Here is a 20,568-nt window from a genome sequence, read left to right as displayed (position 1 = left end):
CACAGTAGACACCACTGGGCGGAACCGAAGGGTTAGCTGATGAGTGGCCACTGGGTGACGGCGGAATTAATTGGCACAAAACTCTCCCAGTGAGTTACAGGAGGCGGGGTGGAGGCGTGGACTCCCCAGGGCTACAGGGACAGCTCTGCACCACCAAAGCACGCCCCTCTCGGTCCGCCCCTTTTAGTGCTGGACCTCACACCGGCACTCTCGCCCTAAGCGGTGTCTACTTCCGGGTCAGAGCTCAGATTTAGCGGTTAGAGAGTAACCTTACAGAACAGGCATGAGTAATAGAAATAGGATAACGTCGTTTTTCTTAAAGAGACAGGCGCAAGGCAATTGGAGTCCATCCAGCGGCTGTGAGGGCGATTTAGCTATTCTGAATCCAATCGCGGGGCGAAATTCTGGAAGACAGTCTCAGGTCTCAGCCCACTGGGGAAGGGGCATGAAGAACCGGATTGTTTTCCAGGTGAGGAGCAGAGGACAGCCTTAGACAACCCGTTCCAAGAGCTTGAGGTGCAGCCAGTCCCGTCCTCCAATCTTGCCCACTCTCATCCCAAACTAGCTCTACAAAGCAGAGCTTCTAGTCTCTGTTTCAGCTATGAAGGGAATGAGGCGAAGAGAAGATGAGTCACACAGTCCTTCAACTTCGGAGCCAAGACTAGACTCGGCTTTGCCCCACTCCCAAGCCAGGTTCTTTACCCCGTTGTGCTGATGCGGATGCAGAGGGGATGATGGCCTGTCCTTAGCAAAGACCAACCTTGACCCTGAACCTCCTGCGATGGGCGGTCGGGACTACCCACCCCCTCATTGCCCGCCTACCCGGGAACTCCCGGGACCTGCTCCGGCAGCCTCTGGGAGGGGAGCAGGGCTACCCGCCCGCGTCATCTGATGCTGTTTCCTGCAGGAGGGAGAAGAGCGGAAAAAAGTGAAACTCCACCCTCCACCTCTGCCTCCCGCCCCCGGGGCCAAAGTACAAAGGGAGGAGGAAGAAGGGAACGGGGTTGGAGCCGTCGGGCTGAGGGAGCCGGGCTGGGAAGCGGCAGCTCGGCCCAACTAGGGACACTCCAGCCACCCCCTGCGCAAAAAGACCCAACCGGAGTCCAGGCGCTGCCCCTTGCTGGCCCCACCTTACACTTGGCGAGTGCCGGAGCCAGCCTCCCAGGACTGCTCCAGGACTGAGGGACTTTCGGGCCCCTCCAAGCTGGCCATGGTGAGACGCCGGAGGCCCCGGGGTCCCACCCCCAGAGCCTGACCACACTGCCCTGGGTGGCCCTCTAGAAGCCCGAGATGCGGGGGGCCGGGAGGCAATACTCCTGGCTCCCCAGAGAGGTTTGGGTCTGGGGCTGAGGGCCAGGGCCCGGATGCCCGGGTTCCGGGACTAGGGCCTTGGCAGCCAGCAGGGGTGGGGACCAGGGGCACCCAGGGAAGGTACCCCACTTGCCCCAGTATCGGGTCCCAGCCATGGAGCCCTTGAAGAACCTCTTTCTCAAGAGCCCGCTGGGGTCGTGGAACGGCAGCGGCAGTGGGGGCGGTGGGGGTGGCGGCGGAGGAGGCTGGCCAGAGGGGTCCCCGAAGACAGCGGCTTATGCCAACCCTGTTTGGACAGCCCTGTTTGACTACGAACCCAATGGGCAGGACGAACTGGCCCTGAGGAAGGGCGACCGTGTGGAGGTGCTGTCCCGGGATGCAGCTATCTCAGGCGATGAGGGCTGGTGGGCGGGCCAGGTGGGCGGCCAGGTGGGCATCTTTCCATCCAACTATGTGTCTCGGGGCGGTGGCCCGCCCCCCTGCGAGGTGGCCAGTTTCCAAGAGCTGCGGCTGGAGGAGGTGATCGGCATCGGTGGCTTCGGCAAGGTCTACCGCGGCAGCTGGCGAGGTGAACTGGTGGCTGTGAAGGCAGCTCGCCAGGACCCCGATGAGGACATCAGTGTGACAGCTGAGAGCGTGCGCCAGGAGGCCCGGCTTTTCGCCATGCTGGCACACCCCAACATCATTGCCCTCAAGGCCGTGTGCCTAGAGGAGCCCAACCTGTGCTTGGTGATGGAGTATGCGGCCGGTGGGCCCCTCAGCCGTGCCCTGGCTGGGCGACGTGTGCCCCCGCATGTTCTGGTCAACTGGGCTGTGCAAATTGCCCGCGGGATGCACTACCTGCACTGTGAGGCCCTGGTGCCCGTCATCCACCGAGACCTCAAGTCCAACAACAGTGAGTTTTGGGGAGCATGGTTGGAGGGCGGCGTGGGCCAAGCACACACCTGCCAACTCTCAGCTGAGCCACCTGGGGATCTAGGAGAGGCAGGAGCTCCTGCCCTAGGGGAGTCCCAGCTGACTAGGGGCGCCATGAGTCCACACGGACCCCAAAGCAGGAGTCCCAGGCACCAAACCGTCCTTCACGCCCCGGCCTCAGATGGAGCCCTTAACCCGAGCTCATAGCTGCCAAGTTAAAAAGTTGGGAGCTCTCAGGTGAGCCATAAGCATCCTGTCTAACCATGGGCACCACTTCAAGGAAGCTGGATATTGGCGCTCATCTTCCTCTCCCCCTAAAGCTCACACTTGTGATGTTGCTGCTCTGCTCTTGTGGTGGGAAGCTTCTCCAGAACAGAGATCTTGGAGAGGAAAGCCCCCCACCCTTCCCACCCCTGGGGGTCAAGGCTGGGGACAGGGCTGGAATTCTGGTCCCGCCCATGCCCCTGACTGCATGACCTTTAGCTCCTTGTTTCAATCAGATCCTCAATTTCAGACTCTGTAAAAAGGGAGTGACGAGGAAGGTGAAATGGCTTAAGGGACTGGGCAAGCCTGGCATCTGATGCCTGGCACGCAGTAGGTCTGCAGCTGTGGGTGTGAGCATTTGAGGGCTGGATCACTGAGAGGGCCTTGCCTGGAATGAGCAATTGGGGTGGGCGTGGTGGGGCTAAGGGAGCCTCAAGCAGTAAGATTACTCCCTCTCCAGCCATGTCAGGCCAAGAGGCAGGACCACCCCTCCCAGTAGTGGGGACGCGGGGCTGGGTCTGCTGGGGCTCAGGGTACAGGCCGTAGAGCAACAGGAGGTGCGGGAGGGGCTGATGGGTTATTGGAGAGGCATGGGCAACTCTTGGGGGAGGTAAGCATGGATATTTTGGGCGGCCTGGCCTGAGCTGACCATATGCAAGTAGCTTATGGAGAGCACACTGCCCTGACCCAGTAATATCCAAGTCCTTGACAGGCCTGGAGGGGCTGGGGAGGCCTGCCAGCCACCCCCACCTACTCCCCTCATCCAGTGGGGCACTTCCCTCTGCTCACCCTCACTCCTTGGCCCTAGCCTTCCAGGGACCCCCACTCACTGCCCCAGCCTGAGGGAGATTCCCCGAAGGCCTTGGGGGAGGGGACTCCCTTCTTCTGTTTTTCCTCCAGTTTTCTTTCCAGAGAAAATGGAACAATAGCCCAGGCCCCTGCTCCCCACCCTCCCCACTGCTTCCTGCGTTTCCTGCTGCCCCTGAGCCGGCTTCCTGCCCCTGCTCCAGCCTCTGCTCCCTCCCCAGCCCAGCTGCCTGCAGGGGAGGAAAGAGCCAAGGGTTGGGGAGGGGGGGGGGTTATGGGAGAGGAAGGAGCCAGGGATTGCACACACACACACACACACACCCTCCAGTTCCCCTGTTTCTCTCCCAGAGTCTGGGTGGTGATGAAGGCAGGCGAGGTGCCCTCAGCCTCTCTGAGCCTGGCCTCCCACCTCGAAGACCCCGGTCCTAGGCCTGGGGTGCTGTCTGCGGGTTGGTGGGGGGAGTCCCTGGGCTGGGGGGGGGGCACAGGCAGGAAACAATGGCGTGATTTTCCTGGACAATGGGGGCCTTGTGAGGAAGCCTGGCGGGGAGTGGAGGGGGAATTCTCCAGGCCCACGAGTCACAGGACTGACCAGCCAGCCCGGCCTGGGTCTGACCTCCCCCAATTCTCCCCCAGAGGGCTCCCCCCAGTTGGAAACCTGGACCAGGCCTCCCAGAAAGGAGAAGTAGGGACCAGGGAAGGGAAGCGGAAGAGGTGTGAGCTGCCTAGGCCCCCAGAGGCCAGCCTGTGGAGGGAGCTGGGGGCCAGGCCCCTTTCAGAGGCTAGGGAGCCCTAAGAGGGGGCTGAGAGCTTGGGAGCTCCAGCTCCCTCTCCTCCAGGTGGCCCCTGATCACCCCATCCCCAAGGTTTGTATCAGATGCCAGAAGGGCAACTTGGGTTGGGACAAATTCAAGGCACTCGATATAAAGCAGGGGATGCGGAGGTGAGGTTGAGGCTTCAAAGGTGTGACGCTGGGGGTGGAGGGTGACAGAAAGGCCACCAGGGACAAAGAAGTCCTGAGACTTGGATGAGAGGCTGCCTATCTCTGGGCCTCAGATTACCTGACCGAAAAGGGGAAGCTGGCCTCCCAGCCAGAGATGCTAGTGAGAAAGTGCTTCACTAGTCTGTGAGGTACAAGTAGCTAGAGACCTGGCCAGTTGGTCTCCAAGAGGGTGGGTGGGTCCTGTCACCAGGAGAGACCAGCACATAGACCCTCGGGCCCTAGCACATAGACCCCTTTGCTTGGTGCCACTCCAGCCACCTGCCGCCCTCCCCCCCCCCCCCCCGCCCCGCCCCCCGTTGCTGTTCTGCTGCTTTGGAATGAACTCGTGTAAGGTTTACTAACTGGTCCAGTTCTGAGCCTCCAGCAGCCAGCCCAGAGTCCATTGCAAAGCAGGGAATATGTTGTGACAGAGGACCACAAGGAGAGTCAACACGAGATGGTAGAGACCAAATCTTTAGAGGACAGCTGACACTCAGCACCAGATGTCACACCCTGTGCTAAGGATTTAAGAAGTGTGATCTTGTTAAATACTCATGACAACCCTCTGAGGTGGCTTTCGTTGTCGTCCTTAGCTTTATTAACTGTTTGGGACTCAGCCCCAGTCTGGCTCAGAGGAGAGGACGGACTGCAAGACTGTTCTCTGAATTAGGAGAAATTGCAGGGAGATTTGCTGTGTGCGGTGGGATTCAGGAAGTGGTTGTTGAGGGCATTTGGACATCAGACGGGGCGGTGATGGGCAGCTGAATTGGCTTCTGGCCTAGAGCTTCAAATGTGGGAGAGTCCAACAGGGAGGGGGCAGCTGGCACTTGGGAGAGGCCAAGACAGCCTGGGGGCAGTGGGCAGAGGTTGAGGAGAGGCCAGGCTCTGAGGAGCACTGGCACCGAAAAGGCTGAGGGGAGGGGAGGCCCTAAGGAAATAGCACAAGCAGCCAGAGGCCCCAGAATCAAAGACAGCTGGGGGGGGGGGGGGTACGGCAGTGCCAGATGGGGCCGCAAGGCCCAGAAAGCTTGGCCAGCAGCAGGAGCAGGGGTTATGGTTTCAAGCCTGGAAAAGTGAATACCCTGGTTCTGCCACCTCCTCCAAGAAGTCCTCCCTTTTGCCAGGCTGGGATAGGTGCCCATCCCCTCTGCCCTCAGTACCCTGAGCTGCCCCCGTAATGGTGCTTTCACCCTGGACAGCAGGGCTGAGTGGTTGGTGTGCCCTGAAATGACGTATGTTCAGAAAGGTAATTGGCTTGGATGTCACTTCTCTACAATAACTAGCAGAGTGAGAGGCCCCCTTCAAACCCTTGATGATTCTATGTTAGCCTCTTTCTGTTCCTCAAAACCTCTCATCTGAGCCACGTTTGTCCCGATGAGAGATTTGCAAGTTGCTGCTTCTCCTCTGTCTACAGACTATGGTGGCCCCATTGGGGTCAACACCATGAACCCCTGCCAAATCTGACCATCCACTCCCGTGTTTGTCCCAAGCTCCTCCTTTCTGGCCAAGGACCTTCACCTCTCAGACTCCCCATTTCCTTCATGTCCAGCTGCATCAGTAGATATCTTTTGTTGGGAGTCTTTCTGTCCTCACGGAGAGTGGCTGCACTAGCCACTTGGCTGCACTAGCCAAGACAAGACATGGGCACCGGGGGCCTGCAGTGCCTGCTGGGTTTCCTTTCTCACCAAGGGGTTCCCTCCTGTTCCTCACGAACGGGGGTTCTAGTTCACACTCCTGTCTCAGCACCGTGACAAGACATGGGTTTCTGTCCAATGCAGCATTAGGGAAACGTTGGAACGCTGGCTTGAGAACCACACAGACTAGGTTGGCCTCCGTTCTTTATTTGCATGTGATCTTGACTAAGTGGTTTCTCTGCTCCGTTTCCTTTTCTGTAAAATGGGGATAGTGATGGGGACCTCGGAGATGGTTCTATGAATGCTAGAGCTGAGTGTTAATGCCTGGCCTCAAGTAGCCCCTCCATTAATGTTTCCCAGCATTATTATTTTTGTCTGATTCTACCCCAACCTCCAGCTGTGAGTTCTCCAGAGCAAGATCACCTCTGTGCTTCCAGTACCTAGCCAGCCTGTCTGTGAGATGATGGTTTGCTCCTAGCTCCTCCCCTGTCCCCACTAACTGAGCATGGAGCACCCACAGTCCTGCCCCCCACCCTCTTCCTCAGTTCTGCTGCTGCAGCCCATTGAAGGTGATGACATGGACCACAAGACCCTGAAGATCACTGACTTCGGACTCGCCCGAGAGTGGCACAAAACCACACAAATGAGTGCTGCGGGCACCTATGCCTGGATGGCCCCTGAGGTTATCAAGGCCTCCACTTTCTCTAAGGGCAGCGATGTCTGGAGGTGAGGCCTGGGTAGAGACAGGACAAGGCCATCAGTGGGGCTGAAGAGGGCAGAGGTGGCTGCCAAAATCTAGGGCTGGGCAGACAGGCAGAGCCCAGGGGGAGGGACCCAAATCATTTGGTTCCTAGTTGCTTTGGGGTGAAATAGTAATAAGTAAGTAGAGGACGGGACACAGACCCTTTGTCTTGCTTACAGTTTTGGGGTGCTGCTGTGGGAGTTGCTGACTGGGGAGGTGCCCTACCGTGGTATCGACTGCCTCGCTGTAGCCTACGGAGTAGCTGTCAACAAGCTCACACTGCCCATCCCATCCACCTGCCCTGAGCCCTTCGCACAGCTCATGGCAGGTAAGGATATGGGGCTGAAGGGTGTGGGGCAGAGCCCTTTGGCACAGGACACGCTCACCCACAGACCCTTTCTCATTCTGTTCCCCCTCCACTCGTGTCCCCAGACTGCTGGGCGCAGGACCCCCACCGCAGGCCCGACTTTGCCTCCATCCTGCAGCAGCTGGAGGCGCTAGAGGCGCAGGTCCTGCGGGAAATGCCGCGGGACTCCTTCCATTCCATGCAGGAAGGCTGGAAGCGTGAGATCCAAGGCCTTTTCGACGAACTGCGGGCCAAGGAAAAGGTGGGAGGGGTCGGGGTGACGGGATTGGAAAGAGAGGCCGGGAAGTGCCGCCACGGTCTCCGTGGGGCAGAGAGTGGGGGCGGACGCTAGGGTCCTTACTGGGCTGATCCCACCACCTTCCTTGTCCCGGGCGCAGGAACTTCTGAGCCGCGAGGAGGAGCTGACCCGCGCGGCGCGTGAGCAGCGGTCACAGGCAGAGCAGCTACGGCGTCGCGAGCACCTGCTGGCTCAGTGGGAGCTGGAGGTGTTCGAGCGCGAGCTGACGCTGCTGCTGCAGCAGGTGGACCGGGAGCGGCCGCACGTGCGCCGCCGCCGCGGCACCTTCAAGCGCAGCAAGCTCCGCGCGCGAGACGGCGGCGAGCGCATCAGCATGCCCCTCGGTAAGGGGCGGGGTCTAGCGCGCCTCCCAGTCATTGGTTATGAGCGGAGAGGTGGGGTCGGGCTTGTGCTGGCCTCACTGGGATTGGTCTGGGGTGCTGGTGGGTGGGACTGTGAGCTGAAGGCTGGAAGGGGTGGGGCCGGGGGTGTTGTTTTCTCATGTGGGCGGGCTCTGGCGGAAATATTTGCATGGCGGCCAGGGAGTGGCTGCTCCCGGAGAGGGGCGGGGCTCATGAAAGTTCGGGGAAGGCCGTGGGCGCCCGGCGGGTCGCCTCCGGGGAATCTTCGGTTGGTGGTGGAGTCCTGGCTGTCCGCTTTCCTTATGGAGAGCCTGAGGCCCAGGAGAGCGGTGACCCCGGCTTCAGTCACGCAGCCACCGTGCCTGAACCGCCTTCGTGGCCTGGGAGCTGGCTGAGGGCTCTCGAGGGTTGGAATCCTGGCTCTCGTTCACCACAACCCTGCACCCTGCTTTCCCCCCAACCCCAGACTTCAAACACCGCATCACCGTGCAGGCCTCACCCGGCCTGGACCGGAGGAGAAACGTCTTCGAGGTTGGGGCTGGGGACTCGCCCACCTTCCCCCGGTTCCGGGCCATCCAGTGTAAGAAACCTCTCCCCATGCTTTTCCCCTCGGCACCATATCCTTCTGTCAAACCTTACCCTGGGAGCTGGATCCCACTGTCTTCTCCTAACTCCCCACACCCAGACTCCCTCCCCTATCTGTTTAGACCGATATCTCTGCGTGCCCTGGGCGGCATTTATTTGATCTAAGTTTCATAGATGAGAAAAATGGAAAAAGTAACTTGCCTAATGTCACATAGCTAACCAGGGGCAGAGCCAGCAAACCCAGGCAAGTTTGCCACAGCATGCGAACTACTAAGCAGCAAATGCCAACTGGAGAGCTAGATGAGATACCCCACCCCACTGCTAACCCCACAACCCAAACCTACCTACCCCATCCCAGTTCTGTTCAGTTTCTCTGTGGCCCAAAGCCCACCCTCGGAATAGTATGGGTTCCCACCTGATCCCCCATCTTCTTCTAAGAAGTTGTCCCTGGAGCCAGACTCTTATGATTGGAGGGCAAGGATCAGGGCTCTTGACCTCAGCTCAGACCCTCTTGGTTTTCCACCCACAGTGGAGCCTGCTGAACCAGGCCAGGCATGGGGCCGCCAGTCCCCTAGACGTCTGGAGGACTCCAGCAACGGAGAGCGGCGAGCATGCTGGGCCTGGGGCCCCAGTTCCCCCAAGCCTGGGGAAGCTCAGAATGGGAGGTGAGTGCCAGAGAGCCCCCGCCCCAGCATCATCTACCTCCCCAATAGTCCTGAGATTCACGAAGCCCAACCTCCCTCCCCTCCCCAGGAGAAGGTCCCGCTTGGACGAAGCCACGTGGTACCTGGATTCAGATGACTCATCCTCCTTGGGATCTCCTTCTACACCCCCAATGCTCAATGGTGAGTGGCCTTTTCTCCCTCCCCCAACCCCCACCAGCAAACAGCAGACTCCTGCTGCGCTCCTATGGGTACCATGCGGAAACTGCAAAAGAATCAGCAGCAGGGCAGGTCGTTCCTAGAACCCCCGTCTGACCTACATAGGTCCACAACTGAGCCAGGTACAGCCCAGGTTTCAGGGGGCCCATAGTGCAGTCCTCGTGGTCAGGCCTGGCCCGCAAAAGGCCTCTTTTCTGCCCCGGTGGCAGCTGCCGTGCCTCAGCAGGCTGTAGGGAGGGAAGGAAGACAGTGACGGTACTCCCCATTTGGGACCCAAGGGAAGCTGGGTCCAGAGAGGGGAGGGAAACTGTGCCTGTGGAGTGGACCAGGCAGGTGGCTGCCACACTGTGCTCAGAGTCCCTTCTGAGCAGCCTGTAGGTAGAGAAGAGGATGAGAAAGCTGAGAAGGTGGGGATTCAGAGCCCATTCTCACTGCACCTGGGGCAGTTCTGAGCTTTTCTGTCCTCCACGAGGATACGAGCAGTTACTGCGCGTCAGGCATTCCCTTTAAGCAACAACCCTGTGAGGGAGGTGCTGTTATTATCGGCATTTTAGAGATGAGAAAGCTGTGGCCCCGAGAGGTAAAGTAACCTACCTGGGGCCTTCAGCTAAGGATTTGAACGCAGAGAGACTTTGGCTTCCTCAGATGCTTTCACCTGAAGAAAGGGTTTTTCGCACACAAACTGCTTGGGAAGCTAGTGGGTTGGGCAGAGATCAGGGCTCCTGTGTCAGAGGGACAAGCAGCTCGGGATTGGCAAGGGGTAGAAAGCCGCATCCTTCTTTGCCTGTGGATCCCGTCAGAGCCCCTCTCGCCCCACCCAGCACATCGCCTCCACCATTATTTGAGTAACATTTGATAGTAGTAACAACAGGTAACATTTACTAGGTCCTTCGTATGTGCCAGGCAATGCTGGGTATTATGATTAGGACCATCTCATAGAGGCACAGAGAGGTTATGTGGTTTGATGTAGGGCACACAGCAGAACAGGGATCTGAACCCAGGTCTGACTCCAGCAACAGGGCCACGGACCCTCATCTGCCGCTCCATTTTCTACTCCAGAAATTACACTGCCCCAAGCTAGCTGTACTGTAGAGACGGAACTGAGAATTAGAAGGCCCAAGGGGCAGCTTGGTTCACCTGCTCTAGAATGTACCAAGCTAGAAGGGCCAGTGGAGAACTTAAAGTCCTGTCAACCCAGGTGTGTAGGTTGAAGCGGCCCCTACCGTGTTCTGCAGAGCCCTTTGACCTTGCTCTTTCTGAGCAACCAGGAGCAGGGACACAAGGGTCTGAACCCCATCCTTCTCAAGCTTGCCCCTGACCTGGAAGGATATCACCTATCCCAGCCCAGCCGCCGGCTGAACACTTGGTTCCCTAGCAGGAGCCCACACTCCAGTGGCCATCTTGGGCCTATGAGAGTACGTGACCTTGACCTCCCAGCCACCCACACAGTCAGAAGCCTGGCTGAGAGTCAAAGAGGACCCTGTGAGGTTGTCCCAGGCACACGCCATACTACCGGGGAACGGGTTGCCGTAAGGTCCCTGTTGGTGGATACAGTCCGCCTATGCTGACGGGACTGCTCTGTGACTCTCTGGAGCCGCTAACTACCACACGGCACATCCTCTCTGTGAGGCCCCATGGAAGCGATTTCACCTGCATCTCTGGGTCAAGATGGTTGTGCTGCTTTAATTCAAAGCAACAGAGTTGCCAACTCTTAGTGCTAGGAAGGGTGGAGGCAAATTCAAATCCCTGCTGAATTACCTTGAGCAAGGCACTTACCTCTCAGAACCTCAGTTTCTCAAGGCCATTGATCACAGGAACTTCTTCACACTCTCATATTCTGTACTGACTTCCATCCGCCCTTACCTTTGTCTCACTTTTCCTGCTCGTTTTAGTTTTTATTTTTTTTAATGTTTATTTTTGAGAGAGAAAGAGAGAGTGTGGGGGAGGGGCAGAGAGAGAGGGAGACACAGAATCCGAAGCAGGCTCCAGGCTCTGAGCTGTCAGCAGAGCCCGATGTGGGGCTCGAACTCACAAGCCGTGAGATCGTGACCTGAGCCGAAGTTGGCCGCTTAACCGACTGAGCCACCCAGGCACGCCTTCCTGTTTGTTTTAAACATGTTTTTCCCCTGTTCAGTTTAATATCATTATAACTCTCAGTTTCATCATCTGTAAAGTCATATAATAGTGATCACCTTATGGGGCTGTTGCAAAGATCATAAGAATGGATGCCCCCATCAAACATATATTGATGCATTTTGTGAAACAGGCATCATGCGTATTAGAAATCAACCCTGGGGCTCCTGGGTGGCTCAGTCAGTTGAGTACTTGCCTCTTGATTTCGGCTCAGGTCATGATCCCCCAGGGTTGTGGGATCGTGCCCCACCTCAGGCTCTGAGTGTAGAGTGTAGAGCCTGCTTAAGATTCTCTCTCTCTCTCTCTCTCTCTCAAATAAAAAAAAAAAAAAGAAGAAAGAAAGCTCTCTCTTTCTCTCTAATAGAAAGAAAGAAAGAAAGAAAGAAAGAAAGAAATCAACCCTGCCCTGCCCTGGGGGAGGGCCTAGTGGGGGGGAGGGGCAGACTCAGATACAAACAAGTAAGTGGTGGGGCAAAGGCTGTATAAGGCATAACATGAGCAGTAACTCCACAGGTTAGGAGAGATTCTGGGAAGGCTTCTAAAAGAGGGAAAAAACTCTTGTTTTCCTCTAGGCACTACTCACTTCTGGCACCAAATGTGGGGTTCCCGTTCAGTTCTAACACAGTCTACCTGGAGTTCGCATCGGACCCTCCAGGTGAAGGGCTCAGTCCCACAAGACTGCCCCCCACCCCACTTCACATGCCAGTCACAAGTCCAGGGTGTCCTGTGTGCTTCTGACCAACCACCGATAAGTCAGAGGTTCCCGTGACCTCCTCCTCAGGTTTGGTAATTTGCTAGAGCAGCTCACCAAACTCAGGGAAACAGTTTACTTACTAGATCACCAATTTATCATAAAGGATACAGATCGAGAACAACCAGATGGAAGAGGTGCTTAGGGCAAGGTCTGTGGGAAGGGGGGAAGTGGGGCTTTAGGACCCTCTCTGGGTGCACCACTCTCCTAGCACCTCCACGTGTTGACCAATGGAAGCTCTCTGAACCCTTTGGCTAGGGTTTTTTTTTTATAGAGCCTTCATTATGTGGACACGATCAATTGGTTGAATCATCGGCCGTTGGTGATAGACCTCAGTCTCCAGCTCTCGTCACGTGGTTCATTCCCCCGGCAACCAGGCTTTCCAAAAGTGACCTCATCAATGTGAACTTAAAATTATTTTTTTTAATGTTCATTGATTTTTGAGACAGGGAGAGAGATGACAAGAACAGGTCGGGGGAGGGGCAGAGAGAGAGGGAGACACAGAGTCTCAATCAGGCTCCAGGCACTGAGCTGTCAGGACAGAGCCTGACATGGGGTTAGAACTCACGAACTATGAGATCACCACCTGAGCCAAAGTCAGATGCTTAACCGACCGAGCCAGCCAGGTGCCCCATCGTTAATGTGAACTTAAATGTGATTCAAAGGGGCTTGTTGGGAAGAACAAAAAATGTTCCTTTCACTTCTATCAATGTGATCACTTAGGAAAATCTAAGAGTTTTCAGGGTTCCGTGCCAGGGATGAGATGAAAACCAAATATGTATTTCTTATTATAATTAACAGTATTACAGCTTCACAGGGGCTTGAATGGTGACTAAGGGATCACAGAAAGCCGAGGTGGGAAAGTTGTGCTGAGCAGAGGGAACGGTGTGTGCACAGGCACGGGGCTTTCCACACCTGAGGAAAAGGAAGCCTCGGAGGAAAAGTTGAGAGCCATGGAGTTGCAGGCCTGAAGCCATAGGTGGGGGCCAGGCCTTCATCCTCTGGGTCTGTGGGCCCGGCTCAGCCCCAGCAGATGTTTGTTGAATGAATGAGTGGGTGACACTGGAAAAGGAGGCAAGAGACAGTTTAGGAAGGGCCTGGAAACGATGGGGAGTTTAGCCATTTGCATTTTAGAAGGCAGGGGTCTCGGCAGGGGCAGATAAGTCAGAGAGACTGGGTAAGGGTTGTGGCTGAGAAAAGGGACCCTGAGCCAAGCCCTGGTAGTAAAAGTTCAGTTTCCCCAGCCTTGCATTTCCTCCTCTGGACCCCCAGCCCCATGTTCCACGCCAGGCCTGGCCCGAGGAGGGTGGAGTAGAGGAAGGCTTTGAAAGCTCAGCCAAGGAGCTTGGACTTTATTTTAGTGGTAATGGAGAACGATGGCAGATTCTAGAGCCAGAGAGGAACTGACAAAATTGGGCTTTGTGGGAGGCCATCATAGGACCCTACCACCACCACCTTCTCAATGTCAGCTTCTCCAGGCCTATTCCTGGTGGTCTAGAATGGAGTCAGGCCAACCTTGGGCCCACAAGTAGGACACTGATGTTCTGAAATCCAGAGCAGAGTCCAGCTGGGAAATGGTGGAGACCAGCCTCCACCTGGAGTGAGGCCATCTCCGGCCCTCACTGGCTGTGCAGTCTCAGACAAGCGTCTAACTTCTCTGAGCCTGGAGACCCTGGGGCACGAGGATCAGACAACATAATGCCCCTGAATCATTGAGCTCAGGCCTGGCACAAACAACTGACCTCTCTGAGCCTCAGTTTCCTCATTTCTAGAATAGGGACAGTGATGTGTGCCTCTCCAGGCTGTCGTTGCATTGGAATTGACCTGTGTGGCTGATCGAGTAGGGGCAGGTGGGCAGAAGGGCCAGGGCTGACCAGTCAGGAAGGAGGGGGGCACAGAGCACAGGGCATCGATCCCAGCCTTGTCCCTGGAGCCATGCGGATGCCCCTGGCTGGCCACAGAGGCCAACGAGGTCAGCTGTGATGCGACCTCAGCTTGCTTCCTGGTGGACCCCGCCTCCCCTTCTCACCCCAACCCCCATCTCTGGGCTCCAAGGCACCCTGGCTGCCTCCCAGGCTTTGCTCCTGCAAGCTCCTGAGCATGCCTGCCCTCCCCACACCTGCCACTTCTGAAAGGCCAGAGTGTGTGTGTGTGTGTGTGTGTGTGTGTGTGTGTGTGAGAGAGAGTGTGTGAGAGGGAGAGGGAGTGGGAGAACGCGCGATGGGCTAGATCGGTGGGCAGGGAGGAACTGGGTCGGGGAGTAAAGGAGTCAGGGAGGACGTTGGTGGGGAGCAGAACTCAGTCCTTGTTCTAGGCCACTGAGGGCCCCCTGTGGCCCCCGCCCGGAAGACGGCCTAACGTGTGCCCGCCCCCGCTGCCAGGTAACCCCCCGCGGCCGAGCCCGGAGCCCGAGGAGCCTCGGCGCCCAGGCCCCGCGGAGCGCGGTAGCGGCTCCGGGACGCCCAAGCTGATCCAGCGCGCGCTGCTGCGCGGCACAGCCCTGCTCGCCTCCCTGGGCCTGGGCCGCGACCTGCAGCCGCCGTCGCCGTCACCGTCGCCGGGCGGCCCGGGCCGCGAGCGTGGGGAGCCCTCGCCAATGCCCCGCGCGCCGCTGCCTACACCGTCAGCCGCCGAGCCACCCCCCTCCCAGCTCATCCGCTTCTCCCCCAAGAGGCCCGACGCCCCCCCCTCCCCGCTGAGCCCGGACGCCCCCGGCCCGCCCACCCCTGCGCCCCTGCTGCTGGAGCTGGGAGTCCCCGTGGGCCAGCTGTCAGCCAAGAGCCCCCGGCGCGAGGAGGAGAGGCGCGGTGAGTGGCCCGAAGCAGGCCTACTGTGGGTGACAGCGGGGAGGAGAGGCCGCTGGGGACGTGTGGGGCAGTAAGGCTGGGGCCACAGCCATCTGCTGGATCCCAGACCAGGCCCTCAGGGCACTGGGGACGCACGGAAGGAACTGAGTTCTAAGTTCAGCCACCCAGTGGCAGGAGAGGGGGCTGGGGTGGGGGGGCATGGCCAGGCAGGTTGTGAAAGAATAGAAATAATCCTGGTGAGATAATGACAGCAAACGCCTACTGGTTGCTTACTTGTGCCAGGCGCTGTTCCTTGAGCCACGGAGAGATTGTCTCACTTAATTACATGACGGGCCTGTGAACAAAATACTCTTGTTATACCCACTTTTTAGATGAGGTTTAAGGCACAGAGAGATGAGGGACCCAAGGCTCTCACCAGTTAAGTGGCAGAGCTGGGATCCAAGCCCAGGCCCGTCTACGCCAGAGGCCTTGCTCTTAACCACTGGGTAATTAAACAGATGCACCACAGAGTATAAAGGGCCATGGAAGTTATGAGTCAAGCAGCTCGCTGTGCAGATAGGAAAGCTCCAGAGGTGGGCGGTGCCTCCTGTGGACACCCAGGATTTGGTGGCTGCCTGACCCCGTGCCCCCTCCCTCAACCTTCCTAGGAAGTGCTGTCTCACCGCCGCCAGGGATATCACGCTCTGCTCCTGGCACCCCAGGCACCCCACGCTCACCGCCCCTGGGCCTCATCAGCCGACCTCGACCCTCACCCCTTCGCAGCCGCATCGACCCGTGGAGCTTCGTGTCAGCCGGGCCACGGCCTTCACCTTTGTCCTCGCCACAGCCTGCGCCCCGCCGGGCACCCTGGACCTTGTTCCCGGACTCGGACCCCTTCTGGGACTCTCCACCTGCCAACCCCTTCCGGGGGGGCCCTCAGGACTGCAGGGCACAGACCAAAGACATAGGTGCCCAGGCCCCGTGGGCGCCAGAGGCAGGGCCCTGAGTGGGCTGGGCTGCTCCCTCACGCTCCAGCTGCCCTACAGGAGCCACAGTATACACTGGAACAGGAGCCGGGCGAGCCTCTGTAGCTGCCTTGGTTTCCCCCAGGGACCCCACCCCCTTTGGGGGTCAGGAACACTACACTGCACAGGAAGCCTTCACACTGGAGGGGGGGAGCCTGCACCCCCCCCACACCTGCAACCTGTGGGTCCCCCGACTCACCTGCCCCGTTGGGGCCCAACACTGTACCCAGCTGGTTGGGAGGACCAGAGCCTGTCTCAGGGAATCGCCCCCAGGGGTGTTGCAGGAAGGAGGGGAAGTACAGGGGAGAGGGGCTGGCCTCGGCTGTCACCAGCACTCTTGACCAAGCCCTGCTACTGTGGCCCCCGCCCCAGAGCTTAGTGCCCGGATGCCCCCACCCCTGCCCTGGGGGTCCTCTGGGGCCAGGACTCTCTGGGTGCCCTCCTGCCGCCCCGGCCAGGGTTGGGGCCTCGGCCTCAGGATCCTATGAAGCCAAATAAACTCCCCGAGCTGTCTCCCCGGGTGCAGCCTCTCACCTTTTTGGGACGTAACTGGGGCATCCGAGCCATCACGCAAACCTGGTGACTTCGTGCCCTCAGCACAAGGGCAGTTGGCCTGAGGCTAGGCTGGGACCAAGGGCACTGGCCTCGGTCAGGCATTCCAGGCCCGCCTCAGCCTCCTCAGCACCCACACGCGCTGCTCTCGCCCACCTTCTCCCCACCCTTGGCAGGCCTTTCCTGCCATTTCAAGAATCGCCCCGTTCTTCCTGCTGCTTAGCCTCGGGACCCAGCTGCAACATCACCTCCCCTGGGGCGTCTTCCCTGGCCATGCTGTGCCCGCCACGGCCAGCTCGCGGAGCTCGGGCGTCCAGAGCCCACTGGGTAGAATCTTGGGGTTTGTCCTGGGTTTGTCTCTATTCCAGGGTCTGGACCAGGAGGAGTGACCACCCTGGCTCATGGCTCAGTCCACACTTCTCTTACTGGCTCATGGCTCTGTCCACACTTCTGCGGGTTCTGCGGGGGGGGGGGGGGGGGGGCACCCCACACCAGGCCCCGGGGCGGGGCCCTTGCGCTCAGCCCCTCCATGGTTCAGGGGAGTAGTAGTCTAGGCTCCCCGCCCCTGCACACACCCTGGCAGCCAGGCTCACTGTGTTCCCAGTGTTCAGTGGGGCGGGACTCAGGAGGGCCCAGCACAGGGTTCTCAGGGAGAACTCAGAATGGAGGTGTGAGAGCGTCCTCTGGGCGGCGGCCTTGGCATCTCTCAGCTCACTGCCCTGCCCACCCCCCCCCCGCCGACTCTTCCCAAATCCCCACTCCTGTCCCCTCTTCCTTGCAGGCTGCCTGCTGTACCCCCCTCGCACCCCCCTCCCAATAGGTCTACCTGGGCCACTCTTGTCCTCTCGGCCCTGTGTCCTTACCCCCCCCCGCCCCCCGGCGTTCCTCTCACACCCCAAGCTCTCTCCCACCTTGACTGGCTTCTGTTCCCCAGCTGAAATGTCAGTCTTCACTCTTCCAGGGCCTTCCCCCAGAACTTCAGGGCATGTGTGACAATTCAAACTTGTCACATTCTCTTGCTAACAGGTTTCTTGTGGAACAGCAGGAGGGAAGGGACCTGTGTCTGTCTTCTTGTCCAGTGTCCTCAGGAAAAAGAAGTACTTGCTGAGGGGATGCAGGGAGCGGGCCGGGCTCGAGTGAGCTCCTCCCTGAATAAGCCGCCCTGTGTGACTTTGAGCCAGTCTCGCTCGCTCTCTGGGCCTCAACCTACTCCACCCCGCCCCCATCTCCCCAGCTTCAGGGAACTGGGCAAATAATGTCTCGTCCCCAGAAATTAGGAGGAGGGACCCAGACCGACCCCCTTCCAGCTCATTCACACTCTCCCTCAGTGAGTCCCTGGCGTCTGTCTTCAGCCTCCCACGGGCACCTCCTCCCAGCCGCACCCTGCCAGCCCCTCCCAGGTGCCTGTGGAGCCGCCAGCTCCCACAGCACCTCCGACCCCAGGCGGCACAACATGGGGGCTCTAAGGCCCTGGGCCCGGTTCCCACTACTGGTTGTGGCCCACCTGCTGGCCCTGGGGATCGGGGCTGCTGTGTTTCAGGCCCTGGAGGGGCCGCCAGCCCTCCGGCTCCAGGCCAAGCTCAGGACCGAGTTGGCCACTTTCCAGGCAGAATATGGGGCCTGCCTGCCACCTGGGGCACTGGAGGAGCTGCTGGGCACCGCCCTGGCGGCCCAGGTACGCGGGGTCTCCAGCTGGGGCGATGGCTCAGAGGCTGGGAACTGGGATCTGCCCTCGGCCCTGCTCTTCACTGCCAGCATCCTCACCACCACGGGTAAGGCTGCCAGGCGGCCGGGCAGGCGGGGGTTCCTGGGGGGCCCTGGCGATGTAGCCCTTCCCTCAGCCCCAAAAGGCCAGACAGATCCCAGGCCTGACTCGGCCTGACATCAGAGCTGGGGCTTCCCACACCAGTACCCCAGCTGGTACCTCAAGTTCAGCGGCCAGGCAGGGTGTGTCCTCCTCAGCCACACACCCCGACGCCCCCTGACATCCGGGAGAGATGCCCAGACCCCGTGGCCCGAGGCAAGGTGGGGAACAGGTATTGTAGGGTGGATTCTTTAACGCAGGAGAATGGAGTGAACCCAGGAGTGCAGGTCAGGACCACCGACTCCGGAGAGAGTGGCCAGGGGGAGGAAGTCCTGATGAAACGTTAGCCATGGCAAGAGGGCACAGAGATGAGGGATGACGGAGTTCCTGGCAGAGGGAACAGCATGTGTGAAGGCGCAGGGAAATAAAGGAGTGGGACCCACAGCCCTGGAGGGTTTTTTGTCCTGTGAGTGGACGTCGTCCGTACAAACGTCTGCAGAGTGTCTAAATGTCGTCTAAATCTGTATTCCCAACTTCTCTTGGACAATCAGGAGAGCTACATTCACTCTGAGCCAGAGTCCCTGCAAGGCGGCATATTGTCTGGAGAGGAACAAGGCCTGTACTTTTGGACAGAACGCTTCCTCTCCAGGCCAAGCCAACGCTCTTGTCTCACATCTGGCCCCTCTAGGCATTTGCGTTTACAACCTCTGGACTAGCTGGTCCTGTTCTCCCAGCACACCTTGCTCTCCCGCCTCTCCCTGCCTTGCACACGCTTTTCCAGTCCTGACTGCCCCCTCTCACGCACGCTGCCTCTTTTGCCGCCGTTCATGTCGTGTCTCCACTGACTTTCCTGCATCGTCGTCTCCACCGAAAGGCAGGGCCTGGGCAGACTCAGATTCCAGTGCAAGGCCTGGCACGCAGGGTGTCTCAAGACACCTTTGGGCAGGGTTAGAGTGCGTAACGTTCTTCCCAGTGGATTTGGAAGCATCGTATTGGTCAAGGGCAGAGCTGAGGAACCGGAGAAAACCAAGCTTCCTCTGGGGCAGGATAGGGGTTCTCAGAACTGTCCCAGCCCCAAGAGGCCTAAGGTGACTGCCTCTTTTAATGTTCCATTTCCCAGAAAAGAGTGGGCACAGAGGTAAAGGGACTTGTTCAAGACCCCCAGCGGATGAGGAGCACAGCCAGCCAGAGCACAGGCGGGAGCCGGTCCCTCGATCTCAGCCACTAGAGGGCGGTCTTCTGCCAGAGGCCTCGTTGGGGGAAGGGGGGGGACCACAGCCGGCATCCCTCTCGAGTGCTCATCGCCCACGACCTCTCTCCTTTCCAGGTTATGGCTGCATGGCCCCGCTGTCGGCGGGCGGAAAGGCCTTCTGCGTGGTCTACGCGACCCTGGGGCTGCCAGCCTCGTTAGCGCTCCTGGCCGCACTGCGCCGCTGCCTGCTGCCTCTGCTCAGCCGCCCAGGGGCCTGGGTAGCGGCCTACTGGCGGCCGGCCCCGGCCAGGGCCGCGTTGCTACGGGCAGCCGGACTGGGCCTGCTAGTGGCTGGCGCCTTCGTGCTGCTGCCAGCGCTGGTGCTGTGGGGCGTCCAGGGTGACTGCAGCCTGCTGGAGGCCATCTACTTCTGCTTCAGCTCCCTCAGCACCATCGGCCTGGGGGACCTGCTGCCGGGTCACGGCCGTGGCCTGCATCCGGTGCTTTACCACCTGGGCCAGCTCGCACTTCTCGGTGAGTCCAGCTGCCAAGGAGCGTGAGGGCGAGAGGAGGGAAGAGGCGTCCGGACTACGACTCCGTAAACCACTGGGGAGGCCGAGCCGCTCAGGTGGAGGAACCCTGCCCTGGGCTGTGGTGTGGGAGTCCGGGTGCCAGGGTGGCGGGTCACCTGGCTGGGAGGTGGCAGGGAGCATACGGGCACTGCCAGAGCCGTGCCAGCAACCTCTCCTCACCAGGTTACTTGCTCCTCGGGCTCCTGGCCATGCTGCTGGCTGTGGAGACCTTCTCAGAGCTGCCACAGGTCCGCGCCGTGGTGAAGTTCTTTGGGTCCAGTGGCCCGCGGACGGCTGAAGACCAAAGCGGCATCCTAGGCCAAGACGAACTGGCCCTGAGCACCCTGCCACCCTCGGCCGCAGCCCCAGAACAGACCCCAACTTGCTGATGGGTGCGAGGTGATGGAGCTGAGCTCTGTTCAGGTGGACGAGCTTGAGGAGGAAGCCCCCAGTGAAGGGAGGGGAGGGTGTGATTGTAAGGACCTCAGGCAATAGTGGTTTGTTTTGTTTTGTTTTTTAAAGGAAAAAGGCAATAGCCCTGTTCTGGTCCCTTCTTTCAAAATGGGACCCCCAGGGGCACCTGGGTGGCTCAGTAGGTTGGGCGACCGACTCGGCTCAGGTCATGA

General features: G+C 59.2%; 2 protein-coding genes across 2 annotated transcripts; both read left to right on the top strand.

Annotated features, from left to right (window-relative positions):
• The first annotated feature begins 251 nt into the window (after window positions 1-251).
• On the top strand, window positions 252-16,335 carry MAP3K11 (mitogen-activated protein kinase kinase kinase 11). Its single transcript, XM_043582537.1, has 10 exons — window positions 252-2,206; window positions 6,459-6,639; window positions 6,835-6,983; window positions 7,088-7,263; window positions 7,400-7,643; window positions 8,128-8,241; window positions 8,776-8,911; window positions 9,000-9,091; window positions 14,393-14,818; window positions 15,466-16,335. Exons 1-10 carry the CDS (start codon window positions 1,465-1,467, stop codon window positions 15,801-15,803), a joined length of 2,598 nt encoding a protein of 865 aa, XP_043438472.1. The 5' UTR covers window positions 252-1,464; the 3' UTR covers window positions 15,804-16,335.
• Window positions 16,336-17,632: 1,297 nt separating this feature from the next.
• On the top strand, window positions 17,633-20,477 carry KCNK7 (potassium two pore domain channel subfamily K member 7). The gene is made up of 3 exons (XM_043582539.1): window positions 17,633-18,146; window positions 19,506-19,904; window positions 20,126-20,477. Exons 1-3 carry the CDS (start codon window positions 17,828-17,830, stop codon window positions 20,329-20,331), a joined length of 924 nt encoding a protein of 307 aa, XP_043438474.1. The 5' UTR covers window positions 17,633-17,827; the 3' UTR covers window positions 20,332-20,477.
• Window positions 20,478-20,568: the final 91 nt, after the last annotated feature.

The sequence above is a fragment of the Prionailurus bengalensis genome, chromosome D1, assembly GCF_016509475.1.
Source record: "Prionailurus bengalensis isolate Pbe53 chromosome D1, Fcat_Pben_1.1_paternal_pri, whole genome shotgun sequence".
Taxonomy (NCBI): domain Eukaryota; kingdom Metazoa; phylum Chordata; class Mammalia; order Carnivora; family Felidae; genus Prionailurus; species Prionailurus bengalensis.
The sequence above is the reverse complement of the archived record's forward strand: the minus strand, read 5'-3'. Positions and strand labels throughout refer to the sequence as shown.

Bases quoted from the DNA above. Each gene is read 5' to 3' on its own strand.
- MAP3K11 (XM_043582537.1), top strand. From the start codon at position 1,465: ATGGAGCCCTTGAAGAACCTCTTTCTCAAGAGCCCGCTGGGGTCGTGG. The intron at 6,640-6,834 runs GTGAGGCCTGGG...TCTTGCTTACAG, and splicing joins AAGGGCAGCGATGTCTGGAG to TTTTGGGGTGCTGCTGTGGG. The intron at 8,912-8,999 runs GTGAGTGCCAGA...TCCCCTCCCCAG, and splicing joins GGGGAAGCTCAGAATGGGAG to GAGAAGGTCCCGCTTGGACG.
- KCNK7 (XM_043582539.1), top strand. From the start codon at position 17,828: ATGGGGGCTCTAAGGCCCTGGGCCCGGTTCCCACTACTGGTTGTGGCC. The intron at 18,147-19,505 runs GTAAGGCTGCCA...TCTCCTTTCCAG, and splicing joins CAGCATCCTCACCACCACGG to GTTATGGCTGCATGGCCCCG. The intron at 19,905-20,125 runs GTGAGTCCAGCT...TCTCCTCACCAG, and splicing joins GGGCCAGCTCGCACTTCTCG to GTTACTTGCTCCTCGGGCTC.